Here is a 26,011-nt window from a genome sequence, read left to right on the forward strand (position 1 = left end):
TTTCACCCTAAACCATGCTATATGGCCCTGTGATCTTCCAAAAGCAGTTATGTTGCTTTAGGAATATGGTGTGGGGAAAGTCTTTAGAGGTATCTTTTCCTTTACACCTTTGCAGAAAATAAATTTCTGATACAGATTAAGAAGGATTTGTTAAATAATATTCAATAACAGATAAACTTGAATTAGGTTTATTGAAAGTTTTGATTTTAGATATTTTTCTGGGTATGAGACTTTTCTCTGTCACATCATTCTTATGCTAGTCTGCCTCAGTTCACTTCCAATTGCTATGCTTGACTTACAGCATCTTAAAATAGGCAAAAATTAGATTACAGTTGTGATTTTTTTTTTAACCTGTTTTCACACAGTCTAGAATAAGACTGGTTTTGACTTTGTAAAATTTTACTCTTTTGCAATCAGAAGATAATCCAGGTCAAATGCTGAATTGGTGCATCCTCTTCATACTTACAAACAGCTTTAAGAGAAGTGGGCCTGCAGAGCAGAGGATTTCTGCTGCTCAAAGGCATTAAATATTCAACCCATGCAGCTTTTTATAATATTTGTATTCATGAGCACACTATTGAAAACTAAACTCTGGATTTCTGTTAATGATTCTGGTGAAACTGATCAGTAGCAAAAGCAGAGCAGATGCAGCATCCATCCCAAGCATCCTGTTCATGGTTCAAATCTTGATTGATAGCAGTTATTCTGGGGAGGCAATATCAGTAGTATTTTATTTATATCCCTTTTGCAATTTTATTGGTGTTTTTTGTTTTAACAACAGTAATCTGATTTACTGGTTTAAGATTAGTATTTATGTGGCTGCTAATAGGTAGAATGCTTTAGGGGAATCATTATTTGACTGAAATCGAACAGTATTTCAGTCATATAATGTATCAGATGTTAGATATTTAATGTATAATAATTATGCATAGTTCATCCCAGCCCATAAATCTTGCCCTGTCTTCTTCTTGCAATCACAAATCTCTGCAAAGTTCTAGGTTAGGTGGAAAATAGAAGCTTTTGCTAACCAAGGTACAAGAACACTTGGTTTTATGGTATATGAATGATTCTGTGGTAACTTTTAGAGTCTTGTCAGCTAAAGGCTTCTTGTAGCAACTGTTAGGCAATTATGGAATGAGCAGGTTTTCGAGAGATCCTACCAATATTGCTCAAATTTTAATGCTAAAATTTGGTGCTTAATGTTTGACTTAGCCATTTTTATGACAGTATATATACATGAGAAGGAAATGGTTTGAGATGTAATACCATATTTTCCACATTTTTTTTTTCCAGAGCACAGACACTCTACCCTTGATCTTCTTAGGAAATTGAAGTATCCCCCTACTTTCTTTGCTGCAACCAGACTTTCTGCCATGCTGAGTGGAAGTGATGAAGTATATGCAAACTGCATGGTAGTAGACCAAGTAAGCTTATATTTGAACTTTTGGCAAATTTTTCTTCATCTTCTGTTTATTTGCATAATAGTAGGATATTCTGGATGAACCAGCAGTGGTGTGTTGTCAGTTAGTGAAATTCTAAAATAAAACCAGTAATACCTTACCCTTCTCAGCTGTATTTTGTAACCTATTTATAAGATCCCTTTTAACAATTTCAGTTGAAGACAGGAATTATTCTCCCTAGAGGGAGAACCCTAAGGCAACCCTTCCAACTCTCTTCTGTGTGTTGGTGAGCTAAACAGCGTGTGCTTCTTTCTAAGAAACATCAACCATATTACTTACTTGTGTGCACTTTGATTTCTGAATTCTATGTCCATTCATAGTAGAGATAAATTTGATGTTGCTGGATAATTTCAGAAGTTAATTGTAAGCTCAGAGCAAACCTTATATGCTCAGTAAAAATAAGATATTTCTGAAGAGATGAAGTTGGTGTCCTGCAACTCTCATGGAAAAGTCAGGAGATTCTGATTTAGTATTCGTGTTTCTGATTTGTCACCAACACTGGAGATGACCCAAAGTGTCCAGAGCAAATTGCATTTGACATCACCGTGCTGCATGTGAAATCATCCTCCATGGTCACACTCAGATATCATAATTTGGGCAGGGAAAACTAGTCTAACTCCTGGTTGTGTCTAGCTAAACGGATGCAAGATTCTGGTGGCACATAGCTATTTTTCAGTGATGGTTTAAGTGATTTATTTATTTGTAGCTTGCTGTGGGCTCTCCCTGGGCTGAAAGATGGAATATAAGAGTAAGAAATTACCAGATCATAATATTAGAAGTCTGAGATTTTACAAGTGTGATTTTTTTCTTTCTTTTTATTGTCTCCCCTCCCACTCCCATTCCCTCAAACACTTCACCCACTGCATTCACTGTAGATCCAGTTTGTTGTGACAGCTGAGATGGAAGCTTAAGTCAGAGGCCAAGTGTGTTCAAAATGCACTGAAAGTTTTAGAGAAATGCATGTAATAATGACTGAGGAGTGAGCAACTGTCAGGAGGACTATAATGTACATTTGATTTTGAATAAGGAGGTTGGAAAGACAGAGCCACAGGACTGCATCTCCATTACAGATGCGTATGTTACCCAGGTGTATTACTCAGGGGTCCTTCAGCTTGGATTGCTAACCTTTGCTTAATATGTGGCCACATTAAACTTTGTTGGATTGCTGATTTGGGCCAAGTTCTCCCTTAAGCACTACTCAGTAGGAGCCAGAGTGGCTGCTGGAGAAGGTCCCTCTGGTACTGAAGGGGAACACTGCCCAGGCAGGAATAGCTTTACAGGGAGGAACAGCTGCGTAAGACCTGGGAAAAGCATTTTACCATTGTGCATCTCATCTGCACAGCGCAACAGGATTATTTCCAGATCTGCATGTGCCATATCTTTGAATGAAAATGTGGGCTACTGTAAAAATGCGAGCAGGTCTCTCTGTCTTCTACTAAGAGAAACATAATTAAGATGGAGATGAAAGCACATCTCAAGAGAGATGGGAGAGGATGAAGTCAGCAATCTGAAAGACCAGGGCTTTGCAAATGCTTGCAATCCTTCCTTTATTCTTACTTTTATGCAGGTGCTTTTCAGAGATTGAATGTTTTCACTGGCAGTGTGACTTTTCAGTATTACTCAGTATGGGTTTAGATGACAGTAGCGTCTACCTAAAAGACTAACAGTGAACCGTGTTTTAGTATCTTCTACAGAGTCAACAGGAGAATTCAAAGAATTGTTACCGGAGCCTAAATTCTAATCCCTGTACCTGAGAAAATAGAATTCCCAACTCTATTTTTGTCTTTGTGCAACAGGAGGGGTGCTTCATGCCCATAATTGCTTAATGGCAAAAAATAAGAGTCTTTTCCCTTCCTGCCCTGGAGAAACTCTGTTCCAGGTCATTTTTGTTTATCTCAAAGCTTAGGAAACTGGTGCTAAAACTTTAAAACTGCTCGATTTGTAGGCTGATTTTTCCAAATAACATTGCACAGTGTTTGAATTTTTGTCCATCTGTCTCCCACACTAATGTATTATGCATATTTTTTGCTTGACTCAAGGTTACTTTTAATAAAATCTGTAAGTATGTGCATCAGTACATTTAGTAAAAGGTGTAGATATGAGGGAGAAATTCAGTAATAGCAATTCATAGTAATAGCATAGTAATAGCAAATAGTAATGCCTTGCTATTCCAATTAGGGAAAAAGGTAATGAAAGGTCTAGAATTTCTTAGCCATGTAACTTGCCTTCAATTCATGTTGTATAAAAAGTAATAGGGGAAAAACCCCACAAAACATATACCCATAAATAAAATGGCAGACTACTCTGGTTCTTGTTTCCTGACAGTACATCTTGTTATTGCCTCTTACCAGCATTCATTTTTACCTGCAGACTGGAAATTTAAAGACTGGAGATGGTGTCAGCAGTGAAATGTGTCTGAATCCCACCAGCTCAGTCCCGATGGCTAAGAGCTCTTCATCTCCCTCCCTTGAAGAGAATGATCAATATACGTATGTTCCAAATGAAGGAAGTCAAAGACCAGGATTAAGACATACCATTTCACCTTCTCATCTACATGTAGCAGATTTGTATCTTCCATTCAAGACCCATGGATTTATTAAGGATCGGGGCCAACTTTATGCTGACATGAAAAGAAGGTATGGAATTGACTTGATAATATGGCCAGAATAAGGAATATTTATAACACCTTTTATTTCAAAAGATGAAGCAGAATCTGGAGTAATAAATATTTTTACTGAGGTAAAATCGCTGTTTTGTATCACTGATATAGGGGCCCCCTGGTGGTCTAGTGGTTAGGATGCAGCACTCTCACCACCGCAGGCTAGGTTTGATTCCTGGTCAGGGAACTCCCCCGGGCAGATGGAGCTCGTCAGCCCTGTAAGGCCATCCATCTAAGAGAAGGTCACTCTAAACAAACCTACGTCCTGAGGACCTCACTGCCACTGTCCAAGCTCGCTCGGCCCCGGCAGATGAACCTCAGGATTAAAGGGTGGGCTCAGTTCAGCGCACACTGTGTCTCACCTAAAAAATCCATTGTGCAGGCTCGAAGGGTACTGACCTTTCCCAAATCTTCATCCACGAAGACTGGCCATACATCACTGATAGCATACATCACTGATATTTATTGTCCTAATGATCTGTTTCATAAAATAGCTATGAAGACATTTTTAACAAATAAAATTGTCCATACAAATGGATACTTTTATACCTTTTTTTCCTTGTATGCACGTACTCTTTACAAAAAAACAATCAACCCTGTCACTGCCATTGTGTCATTTTTGTCAGAAACCAGAATTTCACTATGGTTTTCCATAGTAATATTTTCCATTAAGAAAATAGTCCCAAATTTGTGGAATTCTGTGAGAATCTTTCTATTCTTTGCCTTGGCCTGTGGGAGGACCAAGTTATTTCTGATTGCATATATATTTTTTATCTCAAAAGACACAGTGCAGAGTACAGCTGTTTCTGATAGGTTCAGATTGTTTTCTGCTCCATTGCTGGTACACAAGGATTGTTGGCAACGGAGCCGTTTGTCTAAGGAGCCTCTTCCAAATGGCTTTAGCTTATGGTGAGAACTTGGCTTCCAAAATTCAGGGAATTTTGAAGATGAAACTATAATTTTGGTTTTAACAATTGGGTTTTAACAATTAATTTAAAATTTAAATATGTAAAAACATATCAGATCTATGTAAAAACAATAGGGAAGCAGTAGTGTCAGCCAATTGTTAATTAAAGTGGGCAATAAAATTTTCTCTACCTTCATTTTGAGTTTCTTATGCAACTATAAGGTCCCACTAGGAGGAGTCTTCAACATAGATAACACAGTAAGTGTCAGACGAAGATTTTTTCTTTCCCAGTCTTCTTTTTCTTTTTTTTTTTTTTTGCTAACTATAGGGATATCATGCAGATTACTCTTCCTCTAGTAATCTACATGATCTAAGCTTTCTCTGCCTCTAGTCAGAAGTGTTTTTATCCTATACTTTTTTTAGGTACTCCCACTGTTTTGAAGACCTAGATCAGGTACCTGTATCAGAACTTTAAGAGTGTATATGAATTTCCAGACACATGTAATTGGGCTTAATATGTCATATGACATGTGAGTGATACAAATATTACATATAAAATAAGACTACCAGTGTGTAATTCTATTTTTAAACCAGCTTTTTATGTCAGAAAAATTCCCTGAGTGAGTTACCTCCAATAAGTCATGAATACTTGTCTGTATTGCCTTTTCAATTTTAACTTGTGACAGTAACTGATAACGCATTTTAATAACTTGCTTCTGAGACATCACATGGGCTATTACTAGGCAACATTGTGAAATACTGTCTTTAGATTTGTAATAAGGAAGCAGTTTCAGACAGTATTGATAGATCTGTGCTTCAACAAAGTAGCGGTGTGTGAAGGAATTTTTATGCTATTATTCTTGGTAGGAACCCTGGCTATTTAGAAATACCACACATAATTTAAAGTTTTATGTTTGAAGGTTGGAATGTTATTGCAAGCAGTCAACCATTCCTTCCAGTTACTCTGATCAAGAGACCATGAACTTGGTCTTGCAGGTAACAGGACCCATCCTGGGAAACCCTGGTACTGCTGAGAAACCTTAGGACACTCTTCTGCTCAGGAACTCTTACCAATCAAGTAGTCTCTAGTTGTTTGGTGTATTGATTTAGCCAGAGATTTTTCAGTCTGTTTGTAGTCCTATATGTTTTTAAATTTATATCTTTTGAAATGAATCTTATAAACTGTCTTAGACCCTGCTTCATCTCTGTTGTTGTTTTTCTCTTTTATCCTCCATTGTAAAGTCAGAGATGTAGAAAAAAATATGTCTGTGAACAGCCACATCATATCCTTCAAATATAAAAATGCACAAAATGTCCATCTATACCCATGTATCTTAATACTGAAATCTGAGCTAGTTGTCTCAATTCTGCTTGTTGTCTTAGTTCTTATTATCATCTATATAGAGGGGCAGGTGCATGCGTGGAACAAAACATTATATGTTAAGGGAAATGCTGAACATGGGTCTAAAAGTCGTCCTTCAGAGATGGCTGGCTGTGGTGGGAGTCTGCAAGATCGTCGGTGATATTGTCATCTGCACTGCTGATCTACAAGACTGAGTCAGAGGAGTCCTGTAGAGTGACTGAGTACCTTGTCCAGGTGATTGCAGACCTGAGAGAGGCCTCAGAGCACGACTTAACTGACGTAATGATGATGGTTTGGATTGTCATTGATGAGAGCATTCAGCAGTATCTTTGCTTTTTACATTAAGGTTGAGATAAATTGTTTATGAGAAATTCAGGGAAATTAAAGACTTTGTTGTCTGCTTCAGTTCAAGTCTCGATGACCTCGAAGTAGATGGTGGAAGTGGAGGTGCTTTGGACAGATCCCATGTTTATTACCCTCCCCCCGGCTCTTCAGAGGCCATGGCTTCTAGCAGAGATGGATTAGACTTATCTACCAGTCTGCAGCCCAAGGTATTTGATACTGTGTTGGTTTGAATTGTTTTCCTTTTAAGTAAATCACTGAAACTATGTGAGAAATATCTGAATCTGAAGAGGAAAAATGAGTTCCCAGTTGGCACTGCTAGTGTCACCAGAGACCACTCATACAGGGTTGTGAAGCTGAAACTCCCTGATTGTGGCTGGGCTGGACAGCAGCTATGGAAATGGTGCATGAGATGTTGCTTCGAGTTCAAAAAAAACTGTCATTCATTGAAAGTATTTAAAAGGAAATGTCTCAGGTTCAGTGAATCAGCATTTCCTAACAAAGATATTTAGTGAGGAAATTTTTAACCAGCTGTAGTTATGTGAAAGAGTAACAGCTTTGTAAAGTGTAGAACTGTCCTACTGCCTGTTTTAAAAAAATTTCTACACTCAGGGAAATTCAGTTGGGTTTTATACATTGAGCAATGCAAATATCTCCTCTTTGTTATGGTTTTCTGAAGTATCCTGTCTACGTTACCTTTCGTTAGACCATGGTACCATTTCTGAGATCTTCAGACACATATAGAGTTATTTTTAATTTGTAGAGATTTTTTATGGTTTTTTTAGACACACTTGTTGCCACTGTAGAACTTTTTCTGACCTTTAGCAAATGATTACATGAAGGAGAAAAAGAGTTCAGCATAAACACTGAATTCTGTCAGGGCTACTTTTAAAAACAGTAAGATGAGCACTTTACAGGAGTTTTAGGAGTAGGCTCTGTTGAAATGTAAATGGTACATCAAAAATTATGGGATTTTCTTTCAAGCCTTACTGTTGACGTATTTGGGGATTGGAAAATGTTTTCATACACAGTAGTAATAAAAGAAATCAAGCAAACAACACAGAGGAAAGGGAAAGAGGTCAACTCCTTTCTTTGGAAGCTCTGACATTAGTAATTATCAAGGCATGGCCTTAGTCTCCATGAAATGTGTTTGAGGTATTAAAGTACTAAGATTAATGCCTCCATTGGTAAAAGAAGATAGTTTCATCATCAGATATAATGGCCAACAACACTCTTTGGATGTGACCTGTCACCAAACTGGAGAAGAATGTAAGCTTTCTCTTAGTCTAACTTGCACCCACAAGTCATTTCCTCTAACATACAAAAATATATTGTGATGGAAATATGACAGACTTCCTAAGAATTCACATTGTTGCTGTGGAATTTTGATGCTGAAAAAATCTCCAGAGCAGTTAATTAGGGGTGAGATAAGAAAGGGTTTATTTTGCCAACGCTAAGATGTTACACGACACGCGCAGGCCGTGCTTGAGAGGTTACATTTTATAATACCATCCATCCAATCCCAGATGTGTCCACCCTGTGGCCTTTACTCTGGTCCGCCCCGGGTCCACCCCCTTAAAATGGGTCTGGGGTGTATTTCGGGACCCCCCATTCATCCCATCTTCACCATCATCAGAGCACAAAGGGTACATAGTTACCTAATTCTTGACTGTATTCTGTGGTTTAGGCCCTGATATGTTGTTCTGCCAACAATCTAGGCCTTACCTTGACAAACGACTAAACATCTCTGCTGTATTCAGGAGTAGGATTGATATAGGGAGCATAGAATGGGGTAAGAGGGTTAAGGAATGTATAAACAAGGGTGCTGGAGAAAGGGAAAGGGACAAGGGACAAAGAAGGGGGGGTGCTGCTTTTAAAATCTACTTCCACTACTTATAAAACTTATAAGTCTTACAAATATTAGAAAAATAAAAAACCATTAGGGGCTTAAGGCATCAACATGAAGTCATCAAAAATTTTACTTCAACTCAAAGATTTAATGAAACCCGAAAAGTGTATGTGTCTGATCAACTGCCTTTCTTTCAGAAATTTTGTTGCTGATTTTTTTGTTTCTGTTTCTGATGCATTTCAAAACGACAAAGTTTTAATTTGTTACAATTCTTGTAGGAATGCACGGTGTTTGGGATTCGGTCACGCTCCTATTCCTGCTCCTCACCCAAAGGTTCGGTAGGAAGACCTCGTATTCCTCGGGACTTTGCAGTTCAGGATTCAAATCAAGGTCAGGTCTCTGGCACAGCCTCATCCCATACCTGCCTGCTTCAGTCCCAGTGCTGACGGCTTTACTCAGGCCTGTCCTGTACCCAGCTCACCAGTGTGTGGGTCTAGTAGCCTTTAGGTAGCCCCACTGTTGTCCCTCACTCTTCTCCTGTCTACAGCCCTGTCATGCCCTCCTCTGATACATCTGCTGATCCTTGGGAGGGCACACAAACTGGGAGAGCAATAATCACAAAGAATAGTGCAGGCAAGAGCAGTAATCTTCTCTTTGGAAGATTCTCATCCCAGCCTCCTGCTGAGCGCCTGACAAAGACTAGGAGGAAGCTCAGGATGACACAGAAGAGATGTCAAAGAGGGCAGGTGAATCCAGCTTCCCAAAGACCCTAGGGACTCTCTGAGACACAGATGGGTGGTGGTCATCTCTACAGGCTGGGGAGCAAAATCCACCCTCTTCATCAAGTGGAACCAGAGACGTCTCTGCAAGAAGCTTGTAATTTTTCACAAATTGTTTCTGACATACATTATTTCTAGACACAGTTTCATATTTAGAAGACAACCCACACTTTTTACAATGAGTGTATGTCTTATGGGTTATGTTTGAAAACCACGTGAAGTGTGAAGTACATACACTGTGCTTTTCATACAACTCACATCAGTTAAAAACCGCCTGCATTTCAAGAGGCTTGTCCTGTATAACCCTGTCAGTTGTTATACTTCCAGCTTGTCTCTCACTCCAGTATACCTTTAGTGGTCCAGTATTCCAGAGCAAGAGGTAGGACATGTGAGTTACAGTGAGTTACAGTGGACACCCAGAGAGATTGTGAATGCCCCATCACTGGAAGTGTTCAAAGCCAGGTTGAATGGGTCTTTGGGCAACCTGGTCTAGTAGGTGGCAAGCCTGCCTATGGCACGGGGCTTGGAACTAGGTCATAGAATTGTAGAATTATTAAAGTTGGAAAAGACCTCCAAGATCGTTGATTCCAACCTTTCACTGAACACCATCATGTCAACTAAACCATAACATTAAGTGCCACATCTAGTTGTATATTGAGCACTTCCAGGGATGGTGACTCCACCACCTCCCTGGGCAGCCGATTCCAGTGTTTGTCTACACTTTCAGTGAAGAAATTCTTCCTGAGGTCCAACCTGAACCTCTGTGGCACAGTTTGAGACCATTTTATCTTGTCCTCTTGGCCATTTTGTCTTATCTCCAGTTGTTTGGGAGAAGAGGCTGACCCCCACTTGTCTACGGCCGCCACTCAGGTAGTTGTAGAGAGTGATAAGGTCTCCTTTGAGCCTCCTTTTCTCTGGATTAAACAACCCCAGCTCCATCAACTGCTCCTAATATGACTTACTCTCTAGACCCTTTAACAGATTCATTGCCCTTCTCTTGACGTGCTTCATCAACTCCAATGTTCTTCTTGTAGTGAGGGGCCCAAAACCAAACACAAGATTTGAGGTGTGGCCTCACCAGTGCCGAGTACAGAGGAACAGTCACTGCCCTGGTCCTGCTGGCCACACTATTGCTGATACAGACCAGGATGTTACTGGCCGCCTTGGGCACCTGGGCACACTGCTGGATCATGTTCAGCTGCTGTTGACCAGCACCCTCTGGTCCTTTTCTGCTGGGACACTTTCAGCTACTCCATCCCCAGCCTGTAGTGCTGCCTGGGGTTGTTGGGACCCAAGTGCAGGACCCGGAACTTTGTCTTATTGAATCTCATACCATTGGCCTTGGCCCATCGATTCAGCCTGTCCAAATCCCCCTGCAGAGCCTTCCCACCCTCCAGCAGATCAACACTCTCATCCAACTTGGTGTTGTCTGTGAACTTACTGAAGGTGCACTCAATTCCCTCATCCAGATTGTCCATAAAGTATTAACCAGCATTGGTGCTGCTACTGAGCCCTGGGGAACACCACTGGTAACCAGACAGCAGCTGGGTGTAACTCCATTCACCACCACTCTCTGCGTCCAGCCAGTTTTTAACCCTGTGCACAGCCGTCCAAGCCAGTGGGATGTCAGCTTCTCCAGGAGAATGCTGTGGGACATAGTATCAAAGGCTTTACTGTAAGTCCAGGTAGACAACGACAACATCCACAGCCTTTCACTCATCCATTAGGTGGGTCACCTGGTCATAAAAGGAGATTGGTTTGGTCAAGCAGGACCCACCTTTCCTAAACCTGTGCTGGCTGGACATGATGCCTTGGTTGTCCTGCACATGCCAGGTGGTCAGATTCAAGATAATCTGTTCCATACCCTTCCCTGGCACTAAGGTCAGGCTGGCAGACCTGTAGTTTCCTGGATCCTCCTTGACTCTTCTTGTACATGAGCACCGCGTTTGCCAACCTCCAGTCATCTGGGACCTCCCTGGTTAACCAAGACTGATGGTAAAGGATGGAGGATGACTTGGCAAGCAGTTCTGCCAGCTCTCTCTGTACTCTAAATGATATTTAGGGTCCCTTCAGACACGAAACATAAACATTCTATGATTCTAGGACACTGAACGTGAAAACATGCAAAATTGTGGAAATATTATCATTAACTTTGAAATCATTTAATTTCAAAAGCTGTTGTCAAGGTGAGACATACAATGACTGCAAACCTCTTTTTTCCTTAAGAAACCATGTTGAGCTGTGCAGCAAATAACTTCTTTGCTGTTGCTCAAATTCACTGTAAGATGTCATGTCAACTTGTAAGGAGGAGTATGTACTCAGCATGCAGTTGTGTTGTATTTTTCCCTGTCACCTAAAATATATGTAAGCATTTGTATTCAGCAGATCAGGGGAGAAGTCTCTGGCAAAACAAAGCAGAAGAAAAAATAGAAGGCATGTCACAGAATTAGAAGATGACAGATCAGCAAAGCCCTGTGGCATGTGCTTAAAACAGAATTCCTTTGATCCCACAGCTAAAGGTGTCAGAACCCGTTAAGCTCCGCCCAGACACCATTATCTGCCCTGGCCTGATCTGTGCTTGGACCTGTTTCCTTTTCATCCTTTCTCTCCTTCCTCCTGGGACAGTCAGTGCTGGACCTTTACGTATCTTGTAGAGAAGGTGGAAACACTTTCTCGTCCATACTTTGGAACCAGGCTGTTCTGCAGCCTGCACTACAGATGCGGTGTGATGCTGGGAGGGAAGGTGGTGATCTGCTGAGATTCCTGCTGGCACTTCCCTGCCACCAGCACGTCCTGCCTTGTCCAGCGTTTTGCAAGGATGGGAGCACTGAAGTGTTTGGCAGCTGGCAGCGATGATCAGTGTCTGAGGCAGGCATAACTGTATTCACTTCAAGCACTTGTATCTGCATACGGGACTAGCCCAGAAACTTGGTCCAAGAAACTAGGTCAAATAATTCATTCTGATTTCTATGGGTTGTAGTGGGATTGTGTCTAGGTCTGTGTAAGAGACTGAACACAGAAAACCTGCCCCTTCCCTTCTGCCAGTTGCCAGCACTTCTGACATCTTGCTCAGGGCTTAGCTATGCAGGAGGGAGGCTCTGCTGACCTTGTACCTTGTGATGAAACATAAGCCAAAGCAGATGGATGAAGGATGGCAACAGGATGGTGTTTTTCACACCAAGTATGAGAAAAAAGTGGGAAAGGACCATCCATTTCTGATGAAAACTTTCCAGTATGCTCAGGTCTAAAACAACTACCTGCTTTTCTTTGAGAGGGTATTACCAGGTTGTAACAGTAAAGGATTTGTCCCTTCTCTGTAAATGGTGTGCTCAAGAACAGTGGTCCATCCCTTCTTCAGGCCCTTACACTCTCTAAGTCAGTGTCTCAGCTCCGCCCTTCTAGTAAGTACATCAGTGCCAATGCCCCGGTGCTGTTTTGCACAAGACTGTCTTCATGTCCCATGGATGCTTGGTGTTGGTTTCTTATGAAAGCATCCTGTAGCACAGGTTATGCATGATAGTGAACTGAAATGCCCTTTTATTCTTGCTGCTTCTTTGGTAAATATTCTGGTTCTTACTAACCTGAAGTCTACATCCATCTGAAGAGATGCTGATTTCAGTGAAGAGTGTTTAAGTTTGTATCTAAAGAGAGATAGTCTGATTCTTTGTTTTAGGCAAGTGTTTGGGAATCTTTCTGAACCATATCTGTGATAGCTTTGCTAAAACTGTCTGCAAAATGGAGTGGCTTCTAATTTAAAAATAGTCTCTATAGATTTGGGCTTATTTTCTTCTAAAACAAGTCAACTGAATATCTTATCTTTTTTTTTTTTTTTTGCATTTTAGAGAGTTTGTGAAAAGTATCTCCTTGAGTCCTCTGTTTCTAGGATCACAGAATCATAGAGGATACAAACACATTAAACATCCTGTGCAGTACATAGGGTAGTAGTATTCCTCTTTGCACAGAGGGATTTAAATTTTTTTAATACTGTAGATGAAACTGCATAAGACAGGTAATTATGAATGTTAGAAGAATGTCATTAAGATATTTTACAACAAATTATGACAAAAAGCAAAATGAAGCATCAATCATTCAAGTCTGTGTTGTTTAGAGAAAAAAAAGTGTTTTGTTATTCTTCAAAACAGACTGTTTGCAGAGACTGGCATTCACTGATACCCATCTCAGTTCTGGCAGATTCTGTCAACTAAAAGCTTGTGGTATTAACCTAGGAAAAGCTGTTTCTCATGTGTGTATGTTTTTGCTTTCCTAATTTTCAAATGACATTGCGACCCTTTAATGGCGAGCTTATGGCTTGATGGAGGTTGTGAGTTTCAAATAATCTTGATGACCTTGCAGTCTGAGTGCCTGATGGCTGTTTTTGTCTTACAGAGCGAGCATACAGTCTGCCCGAGCAGTCCCGAGAGAAAAAGTACGGGTATGTGTCGCGGCGGTGCGGGGAACAAGGTGCTGCGCAAGACTGCCCTCTAGGGAGCCGTGCGGGGAAGAGGCGTTGTTGGCACCCCTTCTAGCCAAGATGTGAGCAGCGATTTAAAGGAGCCCTCCCTGTCAAGGCCATCTGCGGGCACATGCCTAAACCCTGTGCCAAGCTCAACCTGGCTCTCACTGCACACATCCTGTAGCAGGATTTGCTGTGCACCACTGTGGGATGTGCTAAGTAGGGATGGGCTCCTGTCCTCTGTGCGGCTCCTGTCCACTGTAGGAGCATCCAAACCACTGCAGTAAAAGCAACGGAGTTTTTGATACCAACTATAATCTAGGCAAGCTTGTTACACCTTGCACAAGCAGAGTGCTCCATTGGCAAGAGTTCCTCCTTTTTATAGAGGGATTGCAATTTTTTTCATAATGTCTGCTGTACCCACAACAAAACATGTAATTATAAATGTTAGGTGACACAAGCACCATCAAGATTCTGCTGTGTGTTAATAAAGGGGCTGTTCCCTCTGGAATGAGGTTTTTTACTGGCCTCTGTTTTAGGATTCAGGAGGAGGAATGGAATAAATATATTGTACCCTCAAAAAATGAGTCTGAAAAATGTAAAGTGAGTCGGACTTTCAGTTTTCTGATGAACAGAATGACCAGCACACGAAATAAATACAAGGTAACTTGGGATTTATGTTTATACTATTATGTATAACTATGCCACTGTAATTAAATGAATTATAGATGAGAATCTAAATTTTCATGTAAAGATAATTTGTTTATTACCAAACCACAAGAGTAATAGGAAGAATCTTTTACCTTTATTTTTGAAATTTAAAACATATGCAGGATACCCTGAAATTGCCTTCATATTAAAAACCAGCTTTCCTTTTAAACAATAGCCTTAGCTGAACAATATGAAGTATTTCCCCTGCCATTTTTTTATGTTACTAGTAATTTCATTTGATGATTTAGCAGAAGTTTAATTCTATGAATTGCATTTAAGAAATAATATTCTTAGTTAAATAAAATTAAGAGATACGGACCTGTTCTTGGAATTGCTCGCAACAGGTAATTAAGTACGTAATTTGTTGAATTTGACTGAAGTTAATGGGACTTCTTGCACGAGTAAGCACTGCTTAGCATTAACAAGTTGGAGATTTGAGGCCTGCAGAGCCGAACTTACATAGTATGGAAGGTACATTAGAACATTTGCAATTTGAGTTTGAGACATCTTAGATTAATGGCATCACTTAGCAGCTTGAGAGATGGATTTCACCTACAGGCTTTTTCCAGTTGGCCTTTTGGCATTTTTACAGGCTCCCTATTATGCCCTCCTGTGCCCCAGGATATCCTAATGTTGCACGGATGTGAACATGGTTGTGTGAGGTGATATCTTCAAGAGCATCAGCACTGGCCATGAACATGCATTTCTGATCCCGCAGCCATACACTGGCCTGTGTCTGTGTGTTCTCCTAAAGAATAACTGTCAGTAACTACAAGTAGACTATATGTATACTTATGCTAAAAAGAGTACTGTAAAAATAGGCAGAATTTATCAACTTCTTTACTGCTCATTAAAAATAGATTGTTTCTAATGTCTTCTAAGATCTAAAGACGACTTGTATAAATTTGCATAACTGTAGCTTTAACTACAGAGGCATGAGCTGTATATAGTAGGGGATGTAGGCACTGATATTTGTTTCTGTGTGCAGTGAGTCAGTAACACTGCGTTTAAACTTTATTTTCCGACCCTCTCCTTTTTTTAGGTATTTAAATGTGTTTCTGCCAGTCTTCCTTGATAATGCTTCCTGGCTTAGCTGCCAGTGAAAGCAATACCTATATCATTTTAGGACTTCAGCAATGTTGGGTGTAATAGTACAGTATGCTGTTGCAAGTCTTCCAGGACAGGGAATAAATGTTTTAGAATAATTTGCTCTTAAAAGGGAGTATTTTACTGGTTTGAAGATTGAGTCGCTTTATCTTTTTTTTGAGTATTTTTTTTCATTTATTTATTTTTTCCTGCTTCTGCTGTTGGGGACGAAGACAAAAAATAAAGATACCAAAGATAAAGAGAAACTTAACAGACACAATTTTACAAATGGAACCTTCCCAGGAGTTATGCCATGTATGGTCTGTGAAAAGGCCCTCCTAGGAAAAGAGTCACTGCAGTGTTCTTGTAAGTAACTGCTGGCTTTTGCATGTGAATTTACAGTGTTCTGACTGCTCTTTTCCGATCCTGGTTCAGTGTGTTGTTTGAAAAAGAAACCTTGTCTATATTTGGATGTACCTACTTTATGTATTGAGCTGAGGTTGACAAGGGAGAGGGAGAAAGGACAGCAGGTGGCAGATTCAGTCCATGTTCTAGCTCTAGCTCGTTAGGCAGAAACCTCTTCCTAGCCAGTGTCTGCACGTCAAAGTATCCTCCTGACTACTTTAGTAACTGAATCTGTAGAAGGGAAAAACTGAAGCCTCAGGGTACATTTTCTGCAAACTGGGGGCCTTGTTTGTTGCCAGGCTTTGAAATGTCCCTTCTCTTTCAGATTGCAACGTGATTGTACATAAAAGCTGCAAGGAGCACACTCCTATGTGCACCAAGGTAACCTCCTATCTGATCTTACTGGAGCATACCTCCTTTCCAAGGGGTCTGAAAACATCACGAATGGAAAAAGAAAATACAGACAGCCTGCCCAGACTCAGTATGCAAAGGGCTGCAAGGGTGTCAAAATGTCTAATGTGAGCAAACACTGTGCTTAAAGAAGAAGTTTTAGTAGGGCATCAAAAATGAATTTGAAGAGGTATTTATATTTTTGAAGAGTTGCAAGCTCAAATTGTGAAATGGTGTGCCTGAAGGGTTACGAAAGGGATTGAAAAGAAAAGGTCAAAACCATAGAGAGATCCTTGGGTAGAAGGGGGGTCCCATATGTTTGGAACAGTGGAAAGCACAGGCGACAGGGGCCCTGGGAGGTGACCTGATCCATCTCCTCACCCTTGAGCAGTCTCACTTCTAGGTAGCAATGTAGGCAGATGTTTGTTTGACCCATTCTGGAAAATCTCTGGAGAAGGTGATTCCACAGCTACCTGCCTAGGCAGTTATTCCCAGTGTTCAGCTACCACTACAGACAGGGCAAAATCAGTGCTAGATCTGATGGATACTTCCTAAACTGTTAAGTAGAAATGCATACATGGTGAGATTATCATGACAAAGACATAATTTTAAAAAACAGATGTGTAAGGCTTCTGCCGTCTTGAAATAAAATGGGACTTGCGGAGAAATATGCCACAGTGACACGAGTCATTTTTCAAATTAGTGGAGTGAGTCTTTCTGATGCAGCAAGGTTTTGCACCATGGTGGCTTGCAAGGAGAGCATGCTTCCATCCAGATTATTCAAGACAAACAAGCCTTAAACTGTCCATAAATCAAGTGGTTTTAATTTTGGTTATACTTGTCGTGTCATAGCCTTGCCCAAATTTCTGGGCAACTTTAGGGCATTAAGACAGCTGAACTGACAGCTTTAGTTACTGGAGCTGGTGGGTTATTTGCCAAGAGGTGCCCCCACCACCCGTCAACATCTCAACAAGAATGAGATGCAGAAAATGTTCACTGACTCACTTGAAATGAAGTACATGCCTAAGCACAGCAGAATTTTTCTACAGGTTTTGCAAAAGTCCACTTTGAAAGGGAGATCGATTCTGCCTTTGCTACCCAGGCTTCCTTAGATACCATCCTGCCACAAATGCTTTGAGCTTATTTGAATATAAAGCCCTGAAGGTGCACTTTTCTTGCAGCCTTCACAAGCAGTACTCACATAGAGGAAGTAGAATGTTGTAACTCAGTGACTCTGCTCAGAATAAAGTTTTGTATTGTAGTACAAATAGTATTCTACTTCGAATATTGTTATCTACCAATAACTAATAAAATTAGTTATTGGAAGAAATCAGGACCATAATTTAGGACTACTTTTTTACAGCCCTTGGTGTGACAGTATATGGAAGAGAGTTACTGACTTAACTGTTAAATGTGTTATCAACTATACAATTTAAAAAAATTCTCCTTCTTTCAGAAATCCCAGGAGAGGTACCATAATAAAAACAAGCCCCAAGCTGGTGTAACAAGTAAGTTAGGTGTAAACCTAACCCTTCTAAGTTAAACCTTGGTTAAAAATCATGGGACTGACAGCACGGACTTTGCTGCATCATTTGTGTTTTTATTTTTCATGTCAATATCTATAAGAAACCATTTGTGCCTCTAATATGAACAGAATTTTTGAAGAGATTACTGTTGAATTAAGTCATCTCCTACTAAAACAAGTGGAAATTTACCACATTTTCAGTCAGAACAAAAATAAATGTAGTTGGTTCTGTCCGAGTATGTAATTTACTTTGTGCACAAATATTTATGCACCTGTGTTTAGATTGCAATGTTAGAGCATGTATGATTTGAGATTATTTTCTTATCAAATAATATCCATGATGGAGCTATTGCACTTTGCCTACAGGCTTATTGTTATATTCCATGAGAGAGCATTGTGGTCTTGTACCTCAGCAAACAGACATTCTTGATATCTGGTGTAGGTCAATATGAACACCAGATAACATTTTCCTGTATGAGTTTAAGTGTACTGTTGATGACATACTCTTGGTTGTTTGTCAAAATGTTGTGTTGTGCTTTGCCTCACAGATTCCTTGCCTGGAGACACTCCACAGATGGTGCTCTCCTCAGTGCATCCTTCTTCCTCTGTGCCTATTGGACTCTCTTATGGAAAGAGGGAAGCCTCACAACAGTCCTACTTCTTGTCTAAAAGTGTCCCCAGTGACAGTTTCGAAAGGTAGAGGGGCAGCTGCTAAGAGACTATGCTAAATACATTATACAGCACTTCTGTGAAAATTGAAACCACAAAAAATATGTGATTTTTTTTTTCTGCTGTAGAAGACCTACACAATTTTCTGAACAAGACTCTGAGACGAGCCCTTGGAGGTACAAGTCACAGTCTGAAGAGATGTTACAAGCATTAGGGACCTTTTCTTCAATGGATGCTTTCATGGTGGAAGGTGAGAAGAATTGCACAGATATTATATCTTGTAACCTGTATTGGAAAGTGCAAAATAGAAAACCCCTTAACTGATATAGGAAGACACTTCATCTCCTAAAAGAAGGGCACTTATTTTTGATAATTACAATGGCACTCCTCATTAAAACGATAAAATAGACATATTAGTCCTAAAATAGAACTTTTCTTCCTTATAACTATTTTATAACTTTTAGAATATTTTAGTATGTTGTTCCCATTTTAAAGTAACTGGAGTAAATGTATTTGCCATTCTTGCAGAACCAGAACAGCAATATACTTTTCTTCTGCACCCATCCAACCAACTCTTTTGACAGTGTCCATTGCAAAATGTAGACCTACAATACTTGCATTTCCTCAGTAGCCCCAAAGTCTTTCATCCTACTGGTGAATTTCCTCCTACAATAGTTACATAGCCTTGTGAAGTGAATAGAAATAGACTTTTTCTGTAGCTAGGTGTGAGACTGAATTTCAAAGCTGAAGGGAATTCAATCACATAGAATGGTGTAGATATCACTCACTGGACATCTGCTGTTGGAAATGTTGGATTTTATTTTTAAATTCTGAAAAGTTTCTTCAAGCAAAGAATTATGAAAAGGATTTCATCTGAGAAAAGAAGAGTAAGGTGTTTTTATTCTCTTCACTTCCTGTCGCAAAAGCAGTTCAACACTTTGTTAATGATATTAACATCTGGTAAACTTCTTTGTTGTAAAGCCAGTGCCAATGTTTGCAGAAGCCTTACCCATAGTTCAACCCTGTGATGTGGTCCTCTTACTATATGAATAGATCTACCTGAATAGGACTTCCTATACTCTTCATATGCATGGTGTTAAAGAAATATAAATTTTGTCATAGATTACGTGGATTTGTCTCAGTGGACTGATCTCTGCACAGATGCAGAAGAGTTTGAGGCAGAGTCCTGGAGTCTTGTTGTGGACCCAATATTCTGTAGCAAGCAAGAAAAAGATGTCATCAAGCGTCAGGATGTCATATTTGGTCAGTATTTCAAAACTTTGTGTAGGTTTAAAGCAATTTGTTGTATCAAATAGAGAGGGAACCTACATGGTTTATGTCCAGAACAATGAATTAAGCTCAAAACAGTAAGAAGATTCAAAGAAAATTTTTGCCATAAAATTTACGATGTGTCTTAGAACTAAAGAAATGGGTAGTAGTGACTACTAGAGACATACCTAATCTGTTTACAGATTAGGAGTTGAAAGGTACGTCATCCAATCCCCAGCTCAAGGAGTTGCAACCCCAGCTTCAGTGGGATGCAGTTGAGAGAACTGGGCCAGAGCCAGACAAATTAAATCTTCCTCCTGACATAATCTGTTCTGTTCTAAGCTCACACAGGAAAAGGGATTATAATTGTATATTTGAATGTTACTAAAGTCTTAGAAGGTGTGCAACATATTCAGGTGATTACTACATTATTTTGTTTTCTTTTATACTTCAGAGCTGATGCAAACAGAAGTACATCACATCCATACTCTGCTCATTATGTCTGAAATATTCAGGAAAGGGATGAAGGAAGAACTGCAGCTCGATCACAATACAGTGAACAGAATATTCCCCTGCTTAGATGAGCTACTGGAGATGCACAGGCAATTCTTCTGCAGAATGAAGGACAGGCGGCAGGGATCATGTGAGGCAGGGAATGAACGTAATTTTGTCATCAGCAGAATTGGAGACATCCTTGTGCAGCAGGTAGACACATCAACTCTGTTAATCCTTTAAATGCTCAAGGTTCCCATTTTAAACAATTTTTTGATTCTGAATATTTGTGGGCAAGAAGACAGCTATAGTTGCCTCATAAAATTCAAAAACTGTCCCGTCCAGATTATTCAGGGTGGAACAGCAAAAAGTCATTGCTGTCAGGTGACTGCGATGAATTTGGGATGAACTTCTACCTATGCGGTATGAGTGACAAGGAAAATGATGAACTTAGTCCTGTTTGTGGTAGAAGGCTGCTGTCATACCAGGGACTGCAAAAAATGGATTCATTTTTTAAGGGATTCACTTTTCCTAACATCTGAGTAGAGGTGTGAAAAACTGACTGATGATGGAAAAGAAACTACCCATTCATTTCTTGTAGTGATCTCACGATACTGATCACTAGAGAAGGAGTGGTCACAATGTGTTTGTTGTGGCCGAAGAATGGCTAACTAATGGCTTGCCATTCATGCTTCAGTTCCTTGCAATAGGGAGAATGTGGCTTCTCACCTTCAGTTAGTCAGTTTTCTCTCCACTGAAATAAATAACTGAGCTGTTATCTTGTCTAGAAGCAGTGTGGAGATCAGACAAAAGCAAATAAACCTCGGAGAAGTTATGTTTGCAAAGAGGTGAAGGAAATGCTCTTATAATAACTGTTCTAGCTGTTATTGGCAAGACTGTAGTGAGGTCGCTTGTGCTTTCTCCAGCTTATATTCCCCTTCTTGCTCCTAGAAACAGCTAGGCCATTTTCATTCTGTAATGACAGAGAACTTGAGAAACAAGTAGCATAAAATTCCTTATTCATACAAAATACATTAATTTAAGGTATACAGTTTCCTGTCTGAGTCAATGTTGAGCACAATTCACTTAATTTCTTCAGTTTTCAGAGGAAAATGCAACTAAAATGGAGAAAATATATGGAGAGTTTTGCAGCCATCAGAAAGAAGCTGTTAATCTCTTCAAGGAGTTGCAACAAAACAAGAAGTTCCAGAATTTTATCAAAGTAAGTTAATGTGGAATCATGATCACTGCTGACAGAATGCCCAGGAGAAAGATACATAGGTTTTACTTGGATATAGGATTGGAATTATATTCCATACCTCAGTTTTAGTAGCTAGTCAAAATGGCAAAGGTTTTTCCTCATTAACTAGTGAGCTGATAAATCACATTTTTCTTTCAAATTTTAGAGTGCTCTGTCATCCAGCGTGTATTACACACATTCCTATTATAGTACACCTCATCCCTCAGCGCAGCAACTGTTCCTTGGGGATGGTTCAGATTACCCAGCATTTGTTTTAACTTACTCTTATGCTTTTAGATCATGTCTCTTATCAGTCAATTGGTGGTTTCATATGCGTTTACTACTTAGGGTATATATTTGTATCTGTGCAGCTGAGAAATAGTAACCTGTTGGCACGACGCCGAGGAATCCCCGAGTGCATTTTGCTCGTCACCCAGCGAATCACCAAATACCCTGTTCTGGTTGAAAGGATATTGCAGTACTCAAAAGGTGAATAAAAGCTAAAACGTTGCTTCATGTCTGAAATCCTAGTGCGTTTCTAATTTAAGGAATTTGTACAGCTACAATATAACGAAAGATTATCATCACCGCTCTGTAAAGATACAACCAGAGCAATGTAAATACCTACTGTTCAGTGTGTATGTAGGCTTTGTCAAGGTTGGGCTGTGAAGATTTCTGATATCCCAGTCAGGTAGAAGTCCAGAAGAGCATCCTCGTTTTAGGAAAAGACCTTGACTACAGGATGAGAACTAGTTCAGACACCCATCTGCACTTTTGGAATTAATTCTGGAGGAGCCTCTTGTAAGTAGGGCTAGGCAAACTTTTTGTAAATCACTTTCTGGTTTGAGAGCAGAGCTTGAATGACCTCTGGAATTTTGTAGAACAGTTTACAAATACCAAAAACTTACAGATATAGACCCCCTAAATGAGCACTGTAGAAATTCGTATGTCTGAATGCAAACCCTCAGTATTTGCAGTCCTGTTTCAAGGGTACTTTTCACTTAGCCATAAGAGGAATATACTATATGATTTACTTAGCCAGTAATTTTTTTTGAATGCTTACACCTCATAAATATGGCGGAAATTATTCAATGAGTTGTTTTGGCTGATGAATAAATCTGGGATACGTGTGATCTTTTAATAGGCAAGTCAAACAAAGGTATATGCCTCTAATATTTCTAGCAAGTTGGTTGACAGGTTCAGCTAAAAATAACATATTTACCAATATTTATCAGTTTAAGCTTTTGCATGATGTGGATTTTTCCCAGAAAGTAAGGAATTACTTCTTTTCTTGAACACGCTGACTAGTGCCATGTTAATTTTTTGTTTCATACAGAAGGAACAGAGGAACATAAAGACCTGTGCAAAGCTCTTTGTCTAATCAAGGATGTGATTGCAGCAGTAGATTTGAAAGTGAATGAGTATGAGAAAAAGCAAAAGTTGTTGGAAATTCTCTGCAGAACTGAAAACAAAACATACACAAAGCTGAAAAATGGCCATATCTTTAGGAAGCAAGACTTGATGAGGAAAGAGAGGATACTTCTTCATGAAGGTTTAGTGTACTGGAAGACAGCGACTGGTCGTTTCAAAGGTATCTCATCCAAGCAGTGAGGTCCTTTAACTCTTCATCTGCAAATAGTGTTTGAAGACTGTTTTAAGAATGAAAATACTTTATTACACTGTATTGCAAATAAGAATGTCTGAGGTAATGGTATTGCAAACGTGCCACTAATTGCTAGAAGAGTAGTTCCAGAAGCTGATGTGGTTTGTGGGTAATCTGCATAAGAAGACAAGTTCACATACAAAGCCATCTACTGCATTTCTTCTTCCAGTGGCCTCCTTTTAGTTTTTTTGTTTCTCAGTTTCATCTCATAACATAGAGTCTTACTTGCCCATTTTTGTTGTTCACAGTATTGGCCATGGAAAATAACTCATGAAAAAATCAGTGGTAATGGGACATCTGCCGTAGAAAAGAAGTTCTGAAGCCACATTTGCCTGGAGCACAATTTTTACATGCAAGCTCAGAACTGGATTTTTGGTGTTAATCACACAGTAGGGATTGGAGTTTTTGCAGCTTAGTAATATTTACTGTACAACTTTATAAAGCTGTCTGCTCATTATTATTCCAGAAATACTTTTACCACTATAATACTGTGCTGTGAGTGTAGTTACAGCATAGACAAAGTAAAATTTACATGAGAAAGTCGTTCCCAGGTGAATGGCTTAGGGAAGCTGCGCTGACATTGGTGCAAGGACTTCTTCTTTTCCTGGGCCAGTGCTCCAGCATGGTGCTCTGCCTGGGAGATACAAAGTGGTGATGTGCAAGTGCTTCATGCAGACCATTGGCTAATTCAGATATTTCCTGTTTAGTTTACTGTAGGATTCTATGAGATATTTATTGATCAGGGCTTCTTCCTTCATAAAGATAAAATAAGAAATTATCTATAATTGTACTATCTTTAATTAAAACCCATGCTTTTCCTTTTCTCAAAATTTTAAGACACCTTGGCTCTGCTTCTAACTGATGTACTATTGTTCTTACAAGAAAAGGATCAAAAGTACATCTTCGCAGCTGTTGTGAGTATATTATCAAATATTTGAATATATACATTGCACATTTATTTGTACATTTCTCAAAAGTTATGTCCTTATCTAGATTATTACCACATAATTTCTTTTTTTCTAAAATCCTGGTAGTGTATTCGGAACTGTAATATGTCAGTATATAGAATGTTAAGTTTATTTTCAAAAATAAATAATTTTTTAATGAAGAAGGATGAAAATAACAGAATTATATTTTTAGTGTCATGCCTCATCTGATTGTGAAAGTAGGAAGTGATACAGGCTCTTTCAGTTGTCTAAAATAAGTATGAATTTCTGGTTTTGTAAAACAAACAGAAGAATAATTTTAACTGCAAATGTAGTAGTAAACACACGTAAAAGATATGAAAGGTAATGAAGTTCCCAAAGTATATAAATATAAACATTATATGAATATTGTGCCTTCATATCATTAAGTCTCTGAGATCTACTTTTTAACACATAGCTAGTGCTTTATTTGTTCATAAACAGTATAACATATTTTTAAAAATAGCTTAAAAAGATGTCTGATTACTGAAAACTTTCAGTAGTCTGACTTTACCAGGACTGGAATTAGTTCAATGAATTGAAAAATCATATTCTTCCTAAAGTGCGATGTTTGATAAGAAAGTCATTTGTTATGCATATGCTGTGACTGTTTCCCTCAGGACCAGAAGCCTTCAGTTATCTCCCTTCAGAGGCTCATAGTAAGAGAAGTAGCCAATGAAGAAAGAGGGATGTTTCTGATTAGCGCTTCATCTTCAGGGCCTGAGATGTATGAGGTCCATACGAACTCCAAAGAAGAGCGTAACAACTGGATGAGGCATATTCAAGATGCAGTGGAAAGGTAGGGGAAAAGGGTTTTGGTTTTCATCCTGGCAGCCCAAAGCAGATGGGAGGTCAGTTGGATGTTCCCGGCAGCGTGCTCTTTGTTCTGCATTGCATCTGTGAGATTGGATTTTTCTCCTAGCTCAAAGTTCACAGATGCCAAAACCTCATCATCAATTCTACCAAACTTCTCATATTCCTTCTGGTTTCCTACTGAATCAGCAGATCTTTCCCACTCCTTATCAGACATCCTTCTGAGCTACCTGTACCTTTGCCTTTGGCACTGGATGTTTTCCAGAGTCCAGCAGGTGTCCCTACAACCATTTTGAGGAAATGGTGAATCATGCCTGTTATCTTGGTGTCAGTGCTTTAGGAATGATAGGAAAACCATTGCCTCTCACGGGGCCCAAGCTTCTGCTTAGGACAGCAAACCTGCATGTGGGCCAGCCACCCATTTGCTACACAATGCAGCCTTACCAGAATTAAAGAGTCAGTATGGTTTATGTCCACTTACTGCTTCTTAAAGAGGCTGACAAATGTCCTGCCTCTGGACTGTTGCAAAAGTTGTTGCTGATGTTGTGTTTTGTTTATTGTGAACATAACACTGTGTTGAAGATTAATAGATGATAGACAATTTTGCTTTGTCCACCTTTGTCTTTTATCTTTGAAGTTGTCCAGAGGAAAAAGAAGAAGAAGTAAAAATGAATGAATCTGATGAAGACAGGCGTATTGCTGAGGCCAAAGCATACAGAATTCAGAAATATCAAGGTGTAGTACCTTTCCTGCCACTCTGAGAGCTCTGGCATCCTCAGAGTTCAGGATGAATTAATAATGTGCCCAATACTGGCTGATGGGTTCAAACTGGCTCAATAGGCAGAGTCACAGCTGGGGTGGTCTGATGGTATGATGTGAGTGTATTGAAAGAGAAGCTTTTTTTTTTTTTCAAAGGGTTTAATGTTTTTTTCTATATTACCATGACCGAAAAAGAAAAATGGATGTTTTCA

At 39.5% G+C, this 26,011-nt stretch overlaps 1 protein-coding gene across 1 annotated transcript in view; it reads left to right on the forward strand.

Annotated features, from left to right (window-relative positions):
- Positions 1-26,011, forward strand: part of ARHGEF28 (Rho guanine nucleotide exchange factor 28) — a 108,055-nt gene that overhangs the window by 49,112 nt on the left and 32,932 nt on the right. The window contains 21 exon segments of the mRNA XM_018070494.1: positions 1,294-1,424; positions 2,877-2,879; positions 3,831-4,096; positions 4,359-4,361; positions 6,796-6,940; positions 8,859-8,975; positions 13,748-13,791; positions 14,352-14,475; positions 15,843-15,975; positions 16,340-16,395; positions 17,861-17,912; positions 18,478-18,625; positions 18,727-18,848; positions 19,721-19,861; positions 20,322-20,572; positions 21,459-21,581; positions 21,971-22,088; positions 22,936-23,190; positions 24,100-24,176; positions 24,848-25,026; positions 25,678-25,775. Coding sequence (XP_017925983.1) covers positions 1,294-1,424; positions 2,877-2,879; positions 3,831-4,096; positions 4,359-4,361; positions 6,796-6,940; positions 8,859-8,975; positions 13,748-13,791; positions 14,352-14,475; positions 15,843-15,975; positions 16,340-16,395; positions 17,861-17,912; positions 18,478-18,625; positions 18,727-18,848; positions 19,721-19,861; positions 20,322-20,572; positions 21,459-21,581; positions 21,971-22,088; positions 22,936-23,190; positions 24,100-24,176; positions 24,848-25,026; positions 25,678-25,775 — 2,586 coding nt within the window.

This window comes from Manacus vitellinus, unplaced genomic scaffold (assembly GCF_001715985.3).
Source record: "Manacus vitellinus isolate BGI_N305 unplaced genomic scaffold, ASM171598v3 scaffold_18_pilon, whole genome shotgun sequence".
Lineage (NCBI taxonomy): Eukaryota > Metazoa > Chordata > Aves > Passeriformes > Pipridae > Manacus > Manacus vitellinus.